The sequence below is a fragment of the Abramis brama genome (genome assembly GCF_963993115.1).
Source record: "Abramis brama genome assembly, chromosome: 1".
Lineage (NCBI taxonomy): Eukaryota > Metazoa > Chordata > Actinopteri > Cypriniformes > Leuciscidae > Abramis > Abramis brama.
Genome location: NC_139963.1, coordinates 35,660,717 through 35,676,837, shown reverse-complemented (window position 1 = coordinate 35,676,837; position 16,121 = coordinate 35,660,717). Strand labels below are relative to the sequence as shown.

At 38.6% G+C, this 16,121-nt stretch overlaps 1 protein-coding gene across 2 annotated transcripts; it reads left to right on the top strand.

The window, feature by feature from the left end:
* Positions 1-294: 294 nt before the first annotated feature.
* Positions 295-11,558, top strand: znf598 (zinc finger protein 598). Of its 2 annotated transcripts, none has more exons than XM_084086804.1 (12): positions 295-622; positions 1,497-1,609; positions 2,508-2,637; positions 2,727-2,938; positions 3,403-3,620; positions 3,721-3,838; positions 3,913-4,106; positions 4,270-4,354; positions 6,004-6,866; positions 8,654-8,810; positions 9,600-9,744; positions 10,240-11,558. In XM_084086804.1, exons 1-12 carry the CDS (start codon positions 299-301, stop codon positions 10,597-10,599), a joined length of 2,919 nt encoding a protein of 972 aa, XP_083942930.1. In that variant the 5' UTR covers positions 295-298; the 3' UTR covers positions 10,600-11,558. The 2 variants fall into 2 exon arrangements, with proteins under 2 accessions (XP_083942930.1, XP_083942931.1); XM_084086805.1 differs by having other exon boundaries at positions 302-622; positions 4,198-4,354.
* Positions 11,559-16,121: the final 4,563 nt, after the last annotated feature.

The window sequence follows — 16,121 nt, the reverse complement described above, 5'->3', positions numbered from 1 at the left end:
TCTTTCATGATTTTGCACATTGTTTATGAGCAGAAATTGGCCCAAAAGCTTACATTAAATTTGTTACAGTAAATGTGTAATGCATTATATTATGTATTATTATATTAAATCGTATTGATATAACATTATACAAAAATAATATTATTTTAACATTATTGCATTTTTATTATAATTTAAAGCATATTAATATAATTAGAATATTACTTTTAACTTAATTCACGCACGGAATGCAGTATAAAAGTCCGGTGTGTCATAATAAAAGCTCTTCCTGTCTACGGCGAGTGGATCAGTCCCCACAATGCACTGCGCTGAACGATTACGCACTCAGGAGCGCGCTTCACCCGGCCTCACTGCCCGTGCCCGTACTGTCGTTTACAACAAGTCCTCCAAATCCATACGGATTATACCGAGAAAACTACAGCACACACAGCCAGTGCCTTCTAACAGTATGGAGTCCACCCTTAAGAAAGACACGGAGAGCACATGTGTGCTGTGCTGCCAGGACATCGACATGTTCGCGGTGGGGAAGTGCGATCACCCGGTGTGTTACCGCTGCTCCACCAAGATGCGGGTGCTGTGCGAGCAGAAGTACTGCGCCGTCTGCCGGGAACAGCTCGACAAGGTGCCGCCTCTCCTCTCCTCTCTCCTCTCTCCTCCAGCTGAGCGAGAGCACACAGGCCTCGGGTTACTTCTGCTGCACACACACCGCACACACACGCGGAACCACGGCCTCACCACTCCCATCACACTAACGTTAGCTAGCATGTCGATTCATAATGGCAGCGGTTGTGTTTGTTAGGTCGAGATGACCTGAAAAGGTTTAGTTCCGCTTTGTCATCTCTTATAAGTGAACTAGATGTATTTGTTTGAGTAATATCATGATATCTGCTTTTGCTTGTTGTTAAACTTGGAAGCTTGATTTCAGTTTAGATGTTAGCTGGTTTAGCATAGCAGTGGTGATTTATTGCCTGACGTTTCCCGTGACAACTAACGTTAATTGACTTGTTTTGCTTCGTCCCTCACAGTGTAGTTTAACGTTACTTCACATTTGTTAAGACACATGTGACAGCCATGGATACATTACTGACAAAGTTCATTTGTTTAGTTTTTTTTTTTTTAACACACGATTTTGGGACAGCTCAGCTGAATTGTGCTGTTATGTAACCAGCTTCACTGATAACTCTCTCGTTAGAAACTACTAGACGTGTAGTTTCTCTGACAGGCTGTCAAAGTGTGACGTCATGTTGACGGTGAGTTACGCGCCTGTCAATCGATCAAGAGTGCACGCGCGCGGCTCTAAAGTGCCTGTTAAGCACAAGTTATATTAATCAGCAAGTTTGACATGTGATATACGACTCTGCTTTTAGTCTGCTTTTGCTTGATTGACAACGTTGTTCGTTTTGTTTAAGGAAGAATTTCATTCATAAAAAAAATCCAGATTTCTTTCTCTCTCCTGTAATTAATAATGTGATTTATTATTTTTCTTAATATCCCAGGTGGTCTTCATAAAGAAACCTGAACCATTTGCCGCTCTGAAAATTCATCAATATCAGTGTGAGAAGAAATATGACATCTATTTTGGAGATGGGAAGATCTATGCGCAGTTCAGGTGTTCATTTTACCTTCTTTTTCTTCTTCTTTTTTTTACAGCAGAGATACTAAATTGTCTCAATAGCCTTTAGCCTTTTAACAATATGCAATGTGTATTATATTCACTCAGAACTTAGAAAAACTGTCATTTCAACCAAAAATTAATTGTTGCCAAGTATATTCAAAATGTATACTAAATTAAATTGTTAAAATAATCAAGCCATGCTTTCCACTTAATTTCTCTGAAGAATCTTCTTATATGCACCTCTATTGTATTATAACAATCATTTAACAGCACAAAGTAAAACTGCAATGTTTAACTTCATATGTATTTTACTAAAACTTCTAAAATGTATTAAAAAAATGGCACATTTGTTGCACTTTATTTTAAGGTGTGGTGTCCGTGTTACAGTGTAATTATACATTTAAGTACAGAGTGATATTAATGAACTACATACACTTACTGTACGGTTGGGAAGAGGGTTTGGTGTAGGGTTAGTTGCATGTAATTATGCATAATTTATAGTTATTACTACAGTAACTACGTCTAATGTGTAACAAGGACACTGTGTGTGCAGACAGTTTATTATTTTTTGAGATCTTTAGTCTTGTTTGGCACCTTGGTGATCGTGAGTGCGGTGTAACTCCTTCAAAACAAGGACACTGTAAAATAAAGTGTTATCGAGACATTTCTGAGATTCTAAGTTGAATCAGAGTTGTGAATCAGTGTTAATCGGTGACCAGCTCTGATGCAATCTTTAGGCAATTTACTTGTTCCAAATAAAAAGTCCATTTAGGTCTCCACAATATATTAATTTTATATTGCTGGCAAAACCATCGTCCAGCCCTATTTTCTAACAACATTTGATGCTACTTGTTACTTACAAATGGGTTTTTATCTTTTACAACAAATGCAGGAAGATTTTGTTACATGAATGTCCACATTGTCCAGAACCAAAAGTGTTCTCCAAATTTGAAGAATTAGAGCAACACATGCGGAAACAACATGAGCTCTTCTGCTGCAAGTTATGTGCTAAGCATCTGAAGGTAGTGTATTACATCTTCATTTATTATTGAATTATTTTGTTTGCAAGCTCCTCGTTCGTACAATGAATGTTTTGCCGAACTGTATGCAGATATTCTCGTACGAGCGGAAGTGGTACAATCGAAAAGAACTGGCTCGCCATCGAACGCAAGGGGACCCGGATGACACCTCGCATCGTGGACATCCGCTCTGTAAATTCTGTGATGATCGATACCTGGACAATGATGAGCTACTGAAGCACCTGCGACGAGACCATTACTTCTGCCATTTCTGTGATGCAGATGGAGCTCAGGAGTATTACAGGTAGAAGACCAGTTCCTGTTCACTATTTTTAACCGATATTAACTCGTTTACATGCACCCGAATAATGGCTCATTTGAACTGAAAAGCCTTCATGAAAACACTTCAGTCGATCCGAATTCAATTTCTGATCGAATTGAAAGGGGTCATGTAGACCTGAAATAATACAATCAACAGTCATTTTTAAAACCTTAAAATTAAGCTTATAAACATTTGAATCCGACTAATTTCTCAGTTGGATAAAAAAAATACCGTTATGCGTATGTTTACATGTTTTATGCCATGCAAACACGTGTATGTTTTAGTTCTCATCATTACAAACTAATTAATGGATGAGATTGAACTAAATATTTGCTGAAATCAGATTGGATTAATTCCGACTGATGAAAAGTAGTGCATGTAAACATACCTAGTGTCAGCTAAACTACAGAATCATCATATCGTAATTTTAATATTTTTTCCTACAGTGACTACCAGTACCTCAGCGAGCACTTCAGAGAGAGCCATTATCTCTGCGAGGAAGGGCGCTGCAGTTCAGAGCAGTTCACTCACGCTTTCCGCACAGAGATTGACTACAAGGCTCACAAAGCTGCTGCCCACAGCAAAAGCCGGGCAGAGGCACGGCAGAATCGCCAAATCGACATTCAGTTCAGCTATGCACCCAGACAGCAACGCAGAAATGACGGTAAAGCAGAATCTGCTCTTTTTGTGAGTTGGATATGATTATTGAGGTGCCGCATGTGCTCTTATATGTCCTTAAACTCATTTGAATGGCTTTTTTTTAGGTCTGGTAGTTGGTGGCGATGACTATGAGGAAGCGGATCGCTTCAACAGACCGGGAAGACCAGGAAGAGGACGAGGCCCAGGAGGACAGCAGAACGTCAGGAGCTGGAGATATATTCGGTATGTCCTCATCAGTGTTGCATTCTAACCATATAAGAGCGCTTCTGGAAGACTGAGAGAGTTGTTGTCTGCAGAGAGGAAGAGGACCGAGAGATGGCCGCTGCTTTGCGAGCTTCAATGGCCAGCCGACAAGAAGAGAGAAGCCATGCACAAGAGAGAAGCCATGCGCAAGACAGAATCATTCAGAAGCCACGCAAAGAAGAAAAGATGGAGCCAGATGAAATCAGAAACAACAGAGGCACAGTGAAGCCGACGACTGAAATTCAAGGTATGAGAATTGAAAATATGGTAAATTGTTGTATTGATTTTTTATTTATTTTTTGAAAGTGGATGAAACTGCATATTTACCTATATTTCAGCTCGATCAATGAAGAGTAATGCCTCTTTGGCTGGTCAGGACTTCCCAGTTTTAGGGGCAGCTGCACCTCCAGCCCGATCAATGAAGAGTAATGCCTCTTTGGCTGGTCAGGACTTCCCAGTTTTAGGGGCAGCTGCACCTCCAGCCCCAATTCAAAGGTATGTTTGTCCTGTTTTTTTTGTCACGTTTATGTATTTTCCCATTTAGGAATGGTAATTTGCATTTTTTTTTATTAGTAGTGATTGCTTGCTTGCACATTTATTTAGTCAGATCTATTAATTTATTCAAATTCACATTCATTACACTACTTTCTGTGATGTTTTTAATTCCCGAATACTTATGCCCCTTACTTAATGAACCGTTATGTTTTTATTACCTTAGAATGAGCCATTTCTATCTACATACACCACGGGTCCCCTCACATTGAAATAGCCATTTTGCACCGACATGTTTCTACAGTAGCCCTAAACGGACAAACGCGTTTCGTCACTATGTTCTTCGTGCAAAGAAGCAAGCTGAAGTCAGCGAATAAAACACTGACACAATGATGAACAAGTAATAATAATATTCGCAATAACATATCGTTTTACTGAATAATTAAGTAAACATCATTTATTAATTTATAATTGTAAAGAAACCTCATTGCTTAACTGGCTACTCTCTGCTGTCTCAGATGACGACATCTTTTCCTGTCGGCCACCGTAACTTCTGTTGGTTGCAATTCTAAAAATGACAGTGCACCTTTAAGTCAAAAATGTTGGGCTCATACAACTGACCTGAAATCAGTGTTGTTACTGTTAAAACTAAAGCTAATAATTATAATTTCAAATAATTTCCATTATTTGAAATAAAGTACAAATAAAATAAAATGTCAACTTCAAAAAAACAAACAAAAAAGTACTAAAGTACTAAAATTACTTAAACTAAAACTGAAATAAAAATTGAGACTAAATGGATATATTATATAAAAAAGTAATAAAATCGTGAACTAACCCTTTTGCATAGTCATTTATTATTATTTCATAAAAAAACACTTTACTGCTTTTGTCCTCCAAATCTACTATCCTGGTTTCACAATGACATAAAAAGTCGTCTGAATTCTTGAAAACAAAACCTTTGTTTTGTTTGGCTATTTTGGCATAATCTTTTATTATTATTTCTTTGAAAACATATTTCAACAGAACTGCTTTTGTCACAAGGTGCAATCAGTATAGAGAAATATGCAGAAAATCCCAAAACAAAAAGGGGAATGATGTCAGAGAGAGGAACCAAGCCATTTCTACTTGCCAGAATATCAATTAGAGATTAAGGGGTGGGCTGTCAGTGGGCACTTAGAATTAGCAACAGCAGGAAACGCCCTAGCATCACTGTACCGAGTTTTGCATGGACAAGCACCACTTAATCTAGTATTATACACTGAGTTTAAAGGGATAGTTCACACAAAAATGAAAATTGTCATCATTTACTCACCCTCAAGTTGTTCCAAACCTTTATTAGTTTCTTTCTTCAGTTGAACACAAAAGAAGATATTTTACAGAATGTCAGTAATCAAACAGTTGATGGCACCCATTGACTCCCATAGTATTTTGTTTCCTACTATTGAAGTCAATGGCTACCGTCAACTGTTTGATTACTGACATCCTGTAAAATATCTTCTTTTGTGTTCAACTGAAGAAAGAAATTTATACAGGTTTTAGAACAACTTGAGGGTGAGTAAAAGATGGCAAAACGTACATTTTTGGGTGAAGTATCCCTTCAGTTTGAACAGATCAGCAATTAACAATGTCATGTCTCCCTATTATTGCAGCACGATCAAACAAACTTCGGTCTCCCTGAAGGAAGATGATTTTCCAAGTTTGTCTGGCTCATTAGTTTCCTCTCCAATGACGCCTGCATACACGAATCAACCCAAGAAACATTCATCCTTCCAGGAGGAGGACTTCCCTGCACTGGTCTCCAAGATCAAACCACTGAAGCCCCAGTCGAGCACAACGTCAGCCTGGTCTCAAGCTGGAAGCAAACCTGTGGTGGTTCCCAATAAAACTGTGGTTCTGCCCACCAAAACAGCCCATGTGGTCTCATCATCCATACTGTCCGCTAGTGACCCGCCCCCCAGTGGAAGTGTGCCTCAGCCTCTCACTGCCGCCTCTTCTCGCCGCAAAAAGAAGCTCACCCCTGCTGAAACCCACAAAGCTCCACCTAAAGTGAAATGTCCATCCTCGTCTGATGATGAGGACCCCCAGAGCGGTAAAACAGCCCAGGAGATCCGGACGGTACCAACTATGCTTGACATTTCCACTTTGCTGACAGTGAAAGGTGGCTCATCTCAGCCCAGCCCCATCCCCAACCCCAAAGCCAGTAAGAAGAAGAAGCCAGCGACGACTTCGTCTCTGGGCTCTCCCTCGCACACTCCGGAGTCCGTGTCCAAAATGGCTCACAAAGAGAACGTTCCTGAGATGAAGCCACCAGATACCAGTCTCGCCAAAGCTCCCGCGGCGCCCAAAACAAACTCCTTTATAAATGGACTCATGGAGAAGCCAGCAGAAGCACTGTCCTGTACATCATTTCCTGAAAATTTTCCTTCCCCTTTCAAGCAGCCAGTAACTGATCAAGCCCCTCCATCCAAGGAAGAGGATTTCCCAGCTCTTGTTTCCAAAAAGCCTCCACCTGGTAAGAGATCTTTCTTAAAAGAGGCAATGCACAAAATGACATCGCTTTTATGTAGGGCTGCATGATATATCGAAATAAAATCGATATCTCAATATGGCTTAGTGCGGTTGTCAAATCTCACAGGCTGCAATTTGCTACTGGTTTGAGTGAAGCAAATAATTTACGACAACCCATCAAAATAAAAGCTTGATGAATAAAAGCACTGTTTTGTTTTGATAACATCTGAAAATGAAGAAATTAATACTTAAATATTAGTATTGTAATTCTACAGTAAAATAATCTCTTTTTTTTTTTTTACAGCACAATGGTATTACAATATATTTATTTTATTTGATGTATATTTAATAATAGTCTATTATTTATTTAAAAAAAAAAAAAAAATGTGGGAGGGGATTTGGAAAGGTCCACGAGCCGGGACTCAAAATTGTGTCACCCACGAGGCCGCTGTGTTAATTTTGACAGCAAATTTTTTTATTTTTAGTTGTAGTTATATTTTAGTCATCTGAACTGTTTGTTTTAGTCGACAAAATACAATAAGATTTTAGTCGACTAAATCTACTAGATTTAGTCGACTAAAATCTTATTGTGTTTCATTGGCTAAAATCTAATGGGTTTAGTAAAACTGTAGGGCATTCATTTACCAAACACATTATATACTCCTGGAGAAAACATTTATTAACCTGTTAAAATAAACGATTTTAAAGTTTGAACATGCAATACAGACAGATTTAACTGTAAAATTAAATTAAACCACTTCTCCTAAAGTAGAACACGGTCTTCTTTTCAATGAATCATATTTGCATTCTTTATAACAACTAACATGCATCATTCTTTATTCTTTCAAGCAGACATAATCATTTGTATAAATTCAATATAATTAATCCTTATTAAAGCTATTAAAGAGCAGTGAATGCTTTTCTCTTTTTCTTTTGTTTAATATTAAGGGCACAGACGGCATTCGGTTTATTATGCACTGCACTATTATGCACTGATCACATCCGATATTATCACAACTGTGTATGTTCGGTAAAGACTTAACTGATTGTTTGCGTGAATATTCTCCAAAACGGACATAGACATAATGTTGTGTGTATTTGTCCATTCAGACGCTAAAGAGAGCTCAATTCAGTACTCGTGCGCTGTATAGCTTTCTATGTGCATGGCTGCACGCTTCGGGTGTATGCGCACAGAAAACCGTACCGAACAGAGCTCTTTTGCATCGTCACTCTTCAGATCGATCTATTTGTCTGCTCTTCTTTCTCCCAGACATGCATCAAGCGGATGCCAACTCATGTCCCGCCTGCGCATCTACCACAAACGCAAGACATCCGTTCTGACTGGTTCTCTTCCCAAATCGTCCCTACCAAACATTTTCGTCATAGTTTTTGTTATTCAAGACTGTTTTTTTTAGTTATCGTCTCGTTTTCGTCTGTAAAAAAACGTCATCTACAAAAATAATGACAAATTATTTGAAATTAACACTGCGAGGCCGCAACAAATGTTTCAAGTTTTCCCAAATCATTTAGGATTTTGCTCTTAAAGTCTTCAGAGTAAAAAGTAATTTCTCTCTCTCTCTCTTTTTTTTATTATTTTCTATGCTGATGCACTGCCTAAACAAAATCACCCCGATCGTTCTTGAATGATTAATTCTTTCCAAATTGCTATTCAAGCCATCTGGCGAAACTTCTTGTGTTTTTTCATATCACAATATATATGGCAGAAAAACAAAATATTGCATTGTCAGTTTTTTGCAGCCCTACTCATAAGTGCTTCCTTGTGTTTCGTAGGCTTTAAAAGTGCATTTCCGTTGAAGAGCACTCAGAGTGCACTGCCGCCTCCTCTTCCTCCTGGCCTCGGGTCTGTTGTCAGTAAACCTCCCCCAGGATTCACCGGCATCCCACTCAACAGTAATGTGGTGGAGTCATCAGTGTCGGATGTTAACAGGTTAGAGCTTATAGGCGTGTGTGATGTGAAGGGGGAGTGGTGTTTCTTGTCACTGGTTTATTTTGAGTACATAAAAGGGTTTTTTCCATAGTCTTCGTTTAATGTAAGAAACCAGGTGGCATGCTAGAGTTTTTCTCAGCACTAAATTCACTTTTATGAGGATTTCTTGCAAGTACATTTAATCAAGTGGTGTCAAGGTGATTTATGGAGTCAGTTCCCCTCATGTGTAGTTTATCTCATTAACTATGAACTTGACCCACTAACCTTTGAAAGCAGAAAATGTCTAAATACTCTTAGTTTTACAGTTTAACAGTATTTTTATTGTATTGCATTTGTTGGCTAACGATATACACACAATTGCTCAAATTAAACATTTGTTGTACATATAATTTTCCCTACACTACCCTTCAAATGTTTGGGGTTAATATGATTTTTTTTTCTTTCTTTTTTTTTCTAATTGATTAAAAAGTATTGAAAAGTATTAATGAATGTAGTACTTTTATTCAGCAGGGACGCATTAAAGTGATTAAAGACATTACAATATCACAAAGAAATTCTAATTCAAATAAATTCTGTTCCTTTGATCAAATAATTTTAAAAGGTGTTGGTAAACATGATAAAATTCACCTTTGCCATCGCAGGAATAAATTACATTTACATACACACATATTATAATAGAAACCAGTTATTTTATATTGCAATAATATTTCACAGCATTACTATTTTACCGATTTTTTTGATCAAATAAATGATTTAGATTTTTTTAACTCAGGCATTGTTTTCTTTCAGACCGACACCTGTTATTGGATCCTACCTCATACCTGAAAATTTCCAGCAAAGAAACATGGACCTTATTCAGTCTATTAAGAATTTCCTTCAAAATGATGAAACCAAGTTCAATGAGTTCAAAAATTATTCAGGCCAGTTTAGACAGGTAACTTTCAAACCAAGATTTCAATTACTCTTCTTTTTTTCCCCCAGTGTTATATTGATATAAAATACTTTTGGATTATTAGTCCTACAATGTCTAAAACTATTTTAAGCAGCATGATGTCTTTTATAATTATTATGCAGCTTCTATGAGCTAATTAACTGATACTTTTGAATGTATTTTGAATATTTGAAACGTGCATATTTGGTAAAGCTGCTTTGAAACTGTTTGTATTGTTAAAAGTGTTATACAAATAAACATGAATTGAATATATTATTTTCAAGTTTTATTTGTCACATCCTGTAGGACCATTTGAAAGGTGTTTAAAAATGGTGGGAAAACTGCTGACCCATTATAGAACCTTTGATACACTCTTCCTTTCACATTCTTTGAAAAAATGTCAACATAAAACATTGGTGTTTATTAAAATCCGTTTACACACTATATTTTTCACTGATCTCTAACATTTGTTAATAAACTCTCTTTTCTCTTGATCAGGGTATAATCCCTGCTGTCCAGTACTACAAAAGCTGTCAGGAGCTGCTTGGAGAGAATTTCAACAGGGTTTTCAACGAGCTGCTGGTTCTCCTACCTGACACTCGCAAGCAACAGGAGCTTCTCACTGCCCACGGAGACTTTAAGGCTCTCGAGAAACAGCAGCAAGGCTTGAAGCCTAAAAAAAACAAAAAGAAAGCCTGGCAGACATGCACCAGCAGCAACAGCCTGGAGTTGGACTGTCAAGTGTGTCCCACCTGTAAGCAGGTGCTGGCTCTGAAAGACTTCAACACCCATAACACCCAGCACATTGGTGACGATGACTTCCCCTCTCTACAGGCCATAAGCAAGATAATCAGCTAGCTGCCAGCAGGCACATGTCCACGGCCGTCTGTGACGCACGACCTGGAGCTGCACCAGGACATTGGCAAGATGCGTGAAAGGATGAGGGGTTGTCGGAGCTGCAGTGATGATGTTTACTCAGATTGTTCAGGTTCAGAAAGTTTTGGCAACACCTTTTTTTAAAGAGGAAAGATCAACCCTAAAACGTGCAAGTGGAACTGTAACTGTTTTGAAGAGAAACAGATTTACTCTACTTGAAGGCTTGAGTTCTAACGTTAATTCCAGTTCATCTTGACAACTTCTTTTGATCAGGTTTTTCCAGTGCTGTTAGCATGGTCATTAGTTTTTTTATTTTATTGTAAGGTTGGCTGCCTTTGAAAAATAACCTATTTATTTCAGAATGCTCCTGCCGTTCAGTTGAAATATTTCAATTTCTGTTTACAAACTCTACAGCACATAAAAATGAATGGTTAATATATAGTTTTCTTACAGTAAGCTACAGTGATCTGTCAACTGACTTTTGACAAATTACATTTTTGAATGTTTGTTTATGCTTAAATACTTTGCAATTAAGCAATCAAGCAGGGGAACACAATGCACCGCTCGGCACTCCTTGGGGCTCATGTGATTGTCTTTTCTGTTTCACAATTACATCAGTGTGAGAAAGTTTCACCTGCCTTCAAATATAACATTCTGAAAGGTTGGCGGATAGGATCACATTACAGAATGGTTTTGGCTGAATGGATAATTCTTTCTTTCATTTGTTTGCTTAGTTTTTGTTAATTACACATTGTGCTTGTGCCTCTTAAATGGTTTTTCTCCCTCTCGTAGAAGACTGTTGAGACTTCAGTACGCTCAACGTTTCTAATCTCTTACATGAACTGATAATTGTGGCAAGACCCTGTCGTCAACAATTTGCGATGTGTCAGGACATATCTGCAGAATAAATGCTGGTCAAACGTGATCAACCTTAAGATTCATCTCTGTACCTCATCTGTTCATTGTGTGCAACATACTTAAAACTATTTACTACAGTGATATTTAGAGGAAGAGTTTATGCAAAATTACAATTCTGTCATTTTAAGAAGCACTTTATTAAGTGTAACACAAAAGGAGATGTTACATTCTTAAAATTATTGGCAATCGTGGTTCCATGTAGAAACTTTACCATCCATGGAACTTCCACTGCACAAAAGGTGCTTATTGGAAAAGGGTTCTTTAGATTAAAATGTTCTTCACACTAAGAAAAAAAAGAAGCTTATTTTAAGAACTGATCACTGAAAGTTTGGAGACCATGGAGCCTTTTCATTGGACCAAAGTTTTTTGTAGTCGAAAAAAAGGTTTCTTGACCACCAAATCTTCGTACTTTTAAGAAACCTTTCTCAAAGGTTTTTTGGGAAAACTAAAAATGGTTCTTCTATGGCACCATTGCAAAACCTCCCTTTTGGAACTTTTATTTTTAAGAATGTATGTCATCGGGTGCAAAAACAGCCTTTATGAAACTTTATTTCTAAAGGCTGTTCACACCAAGGATAAATAATGATAAAGATATAGTTCTAAAAATCGTTCTAATTATAAAAGAATACCAGAGTCCACACCACAACTATAACGATAATGGCACAGAGAAGTGATATTGTTGGAATAAATTTTTTCTTCTTGCTGATGACCAATAAAAAAATGGACAGCCAATCAGAATCCATCCTTTTTTAAAGAGCTTGAACATTTAAAGCGGCAGACGTCAAAACTGCAGCATGTGCAATAAACGCTGCTGGTGTGGACGTTAATATAGTTATAGTTATCGTTCTTGATGTGAACGGGCCTTAAGAGTGTAGGCAGAATATCAGGGACTGACAAACTCTGTGACCGTTCACTTTTAGTTTTCCATACAGTAAAACAATGAAAGGGAGCCTTTCTGCCAAACATCATCTTTTGTGTTCCATGGTAGAAGGAAAGTCATGCGAGTGTGAACAACATGAGAGTGAGTAAATGACAGATTTAAAATTTTTGAGTGAACTTAAAAACTGTCTTATCTAATTTTAGTTGGATCTTAAGGTGTTTCTTGTTTTCACAGCTTCTGAAGTTCCCTTTCGATACGGTTCACATGGCAATTCAGCCCACCGAAAGGGGCGGGGGTTGGCAGTCTATATAAGCCTTGCAGAAATGCCCAATTGTCAGAATCTTTCTCCTTCAGCGTGAAGATCATCTCGGTGCTCCGAAGACTGAAGCCTCGCTCTCCCTGTAGTTGAACGAGCCTTGCAGCGGAACAACGACGCTCTGCAAGCAAGCTGACGCTCCTCATCTTGCACGAGTGGCATGGTCCCTTGGAAATCACCCCGCTTTTACCAAAACATGGTTACGCTGGGCTCGGTTTTCAGGAGGAAAGTGGTCGTGACAGATGCCTCCAAGACGGGCTGGGGTACCCTGTGTGATGGCAGAATAGCCTTCGGCTCATGGCCCGTTCCCTGTGTCAAGTTGACACATCAACCGCCTGGAAATGATGGCGGTGATTTTGGCCTTCAAGGACTTCCAGCAGGAACTCAGGGGTCATCATGTCCTGGTCCGCTTGAACAACAGGATGGTGGCTGCCTTTATAAACCACCAAGTGAGTGAGGGCGGTCAATTTGCCAGGCTCCTCCAACAAAGGAGCAGAGATGCTTTCATGTGGCGGACCGGCACCGGGGAATGGAGACTCCACCCCCAGGGAGTCAACACGATATGGCGCACCTTCTGTCAGGCGGATGTGGATCTCATTGCGATGATAGAGAATTCCCATTGCCAGATATACTTCTCAAAGGAAATGGACACGCTGGCACAGAAATGGCCTCGTCTGTGCCTTTATGCCTTCCATCCTGTAGCCCTACTTCCGCAGGTCCCCAACAACTTAGTACCCCCAACCGGAGATGTAGAACCTGCATGTTTGGCCCCTCGACCGGAACTATCAGGCCTTCCCCAGGAAGTGATGAGAGCGATCTCGGAAGTGAGGGCTCCTTCCACAAGGCGCCTTTACGCTCAGAAATTGTCTGTTTTCTCAAGCTGGTGCTTAGCTCAGAAAAAATACCCAGCCAAGTGTGAAACTTTGTCTGTTCTCACGTTTCTGCAGTAGATGCTGGACGGTGGGCCGCCCCCTCCACACTCAAAGTACACATGGCGGCCATTGCGGTAAATCACGCCCCGGTGGCCGGCCAATCGATTGGGAAAAACTACCTGGTTGTTAGGTTTCTCAGGGGAGCCAGGAGGTTGAATTCTCCCTGCCCACGTTCGGTCCTGTCATGGGACCTCTCCACAGTCCTTAGGGCTCTCTGGGACCCTCCCTTTGAATCAACTGACCTTCGGTCCTTCTCGCTTAAGACTGCCTTCTTGCTGCCTTTAGCGTCAGTAAAGCGAGTTGGAGATCTGCAGATTCTGCCTTGAGTTCATTCAACTGTAAAGTGGTCCTCAGGCCAAGAATAGGCTACGTGCCGAAAGTGTCGAAAGGTAACGTTTATGGTTACTCGCGTAACCCTGGTTCCCTGAAATAACTGGAACGAGCATTGCGTGGCTGGCGTGCTACTACGCTACACCGCGATTTATGCTAGCTGCTCCTCAGTCAAAAGATTCTGACGATTGGGCATTTCTGCATGGCTTATATAGGCAGCCAGCCCCGCCCCTTTCGACAGGCTGAAATGCCATTTGTCTGTGCACTTGCACAGACGTGAACCAATCAGGCTTCAGGATTCTGAGAAACCGTGAGTTTTCCCCATAAGTGTTGGTGAACTAACGCAACGCTCTTTCCCGTTATCTCAGGGAACCAGGGTTACCTGAGTAAACATTAACGTTTTCTTTGCTAAATTTAGAACTAAATAACATTGGGATATATCAGAATATAGAATTATATAACCATTTGAAACAATTTAAAGTAGAAAGTTCAAAATGTTACAGGGTACAGCTTCTGAATTTCTGACGAAAGTAATTAAAGGGGCACATTACAGGTGATCCACTCATGAAAAAACATGTCTTTATTTTTTATAATGTCTGACAACTGCAGTCCGAAGACATTCCAACTGACAACAGCAAATCTTTTGTGTACATCTTTCAATCACAAGATGGCATATATTGCCTGCAGATACAGTATGTAATATGTGTTTTAAAAGAGTCATGGACTAGGTCAAGGCATTTTTACTGATGCAAATTTTGCACTTTGTCCTTAAAAGGAGTACAAATACAAAAATTAAATAAGGCTATTAATTTCACTTCTCTTCATCACCTATTATACTTGTTTAGAGGTGCAAATTTTGATCCAGCAAAACATACCTCAGTAAATTAGAAATATTGGTCCATGAGGCATTTTAAAGAGTGCAGAGTTAAGTACAGGAAACACAAGACCCTGACCACTTTCACAAACATACTTCATTTACATGTTTTGAAGTACAATCACTATCATTTTTGTATGTCGCCCTATCTCTGAACACAGAAACATTACCAAAATCTACCACATATCAGACAAAGCACTGATGATGGTCACCAAACAGCTTCTTTTTTTTCCTTTTTTTTACAACAGCCAACTGATGAATATCTGAAGGATGTCCCAAACACATCACTTTGTAATTTACACTGCAGTTCAAATGTTTGAGGTCTGTAAAGATTTTATAAGTCTCTTACGCTCATCAAGGTTGCATTTATTTGATCAAAAATACAATAAAACAGTAATATTGTAAAATATTATTACAAATTAAATACATTTTATTTTCTATTTTAATATATTTTAAAATGTAATTTATTCCTGTGACGGCAAAGCTGAATTTTCAGCATCATTACTCCAGTCTTCAGTGTCACATGATCCTTCAGAAATCATTCTAATATGATGATTTGCTGCTCAAGAAACATTTATGATTATCATCAATGTTGAAAACAGTTATGCTGCTTAATATTTGTGAATTTTAGAAGTATAGAAAGTTCAAAACAGCAGCACATAATTTGAAATAGAATTTTTATCAACATTGTCATTTTTGATCAATCTAATGTGTCCTTGATGAATAAAAATATTAATTTTGTAGTCTATTCAAATTTACTTGCATACCAATTGGTGTCATTGTCCAAGTTTGTAAAATCATTTATAACATTTTTCTTTTAAATGCCAATTAAACATTTTACATAACTATATAGTTGTATTCCTCACTTTTAAAATGCAACTAATCGTGGCTCTGATAAAAATAAAATGATAACTTTTTGTTCGAAATCCACGCAAAAAAAACAAAAACAATCTTGCCTTTTCTCAACAGGTTTAGAGGGTTCACGGAATCAAACATTGAATCAACATCATTTTTACACACCTAAGAAGACACCCTTATCTACAGCGAAACTCCACCCTCTTTTAGGAAGACCACCCCTCGTAAGCTTTTAGTTGGAGAACGTGTCAAACGTTTGGTGATTCCATATTTCAGATATTGCACTTTATATACAGTACCCAACATTATGGAAACTGAATATATAAGTTATTGTTTAGGATGCATGGCACTTTATAGCTCTCTAAATATAATACATGCAACGTAACCTTTTTCATTTTT

Coding starts and splice junctions, on each gene's coding strand:
- znf598 (XM_084086804.1), top strand. CDS start 299: ATGCACTGCGCTGAACGATTACGCACTCAGGAGCGCGCTTCACCCGGC. Junction 2,939..3,402: donor GGAGCTCAGGAGTATTACAG/GTAGAAGACCAG, acceptor TTTTTCCTACAG/TGACTACCAGTACCTCAGCG. Junction 6,867..8,653: donor TTCCAAAAAGCCTCCACCTG/GTAAGAGATCTT, acceptor TGTGTTTCGTAG/GCTTTAAAAGTGCATTTCCG.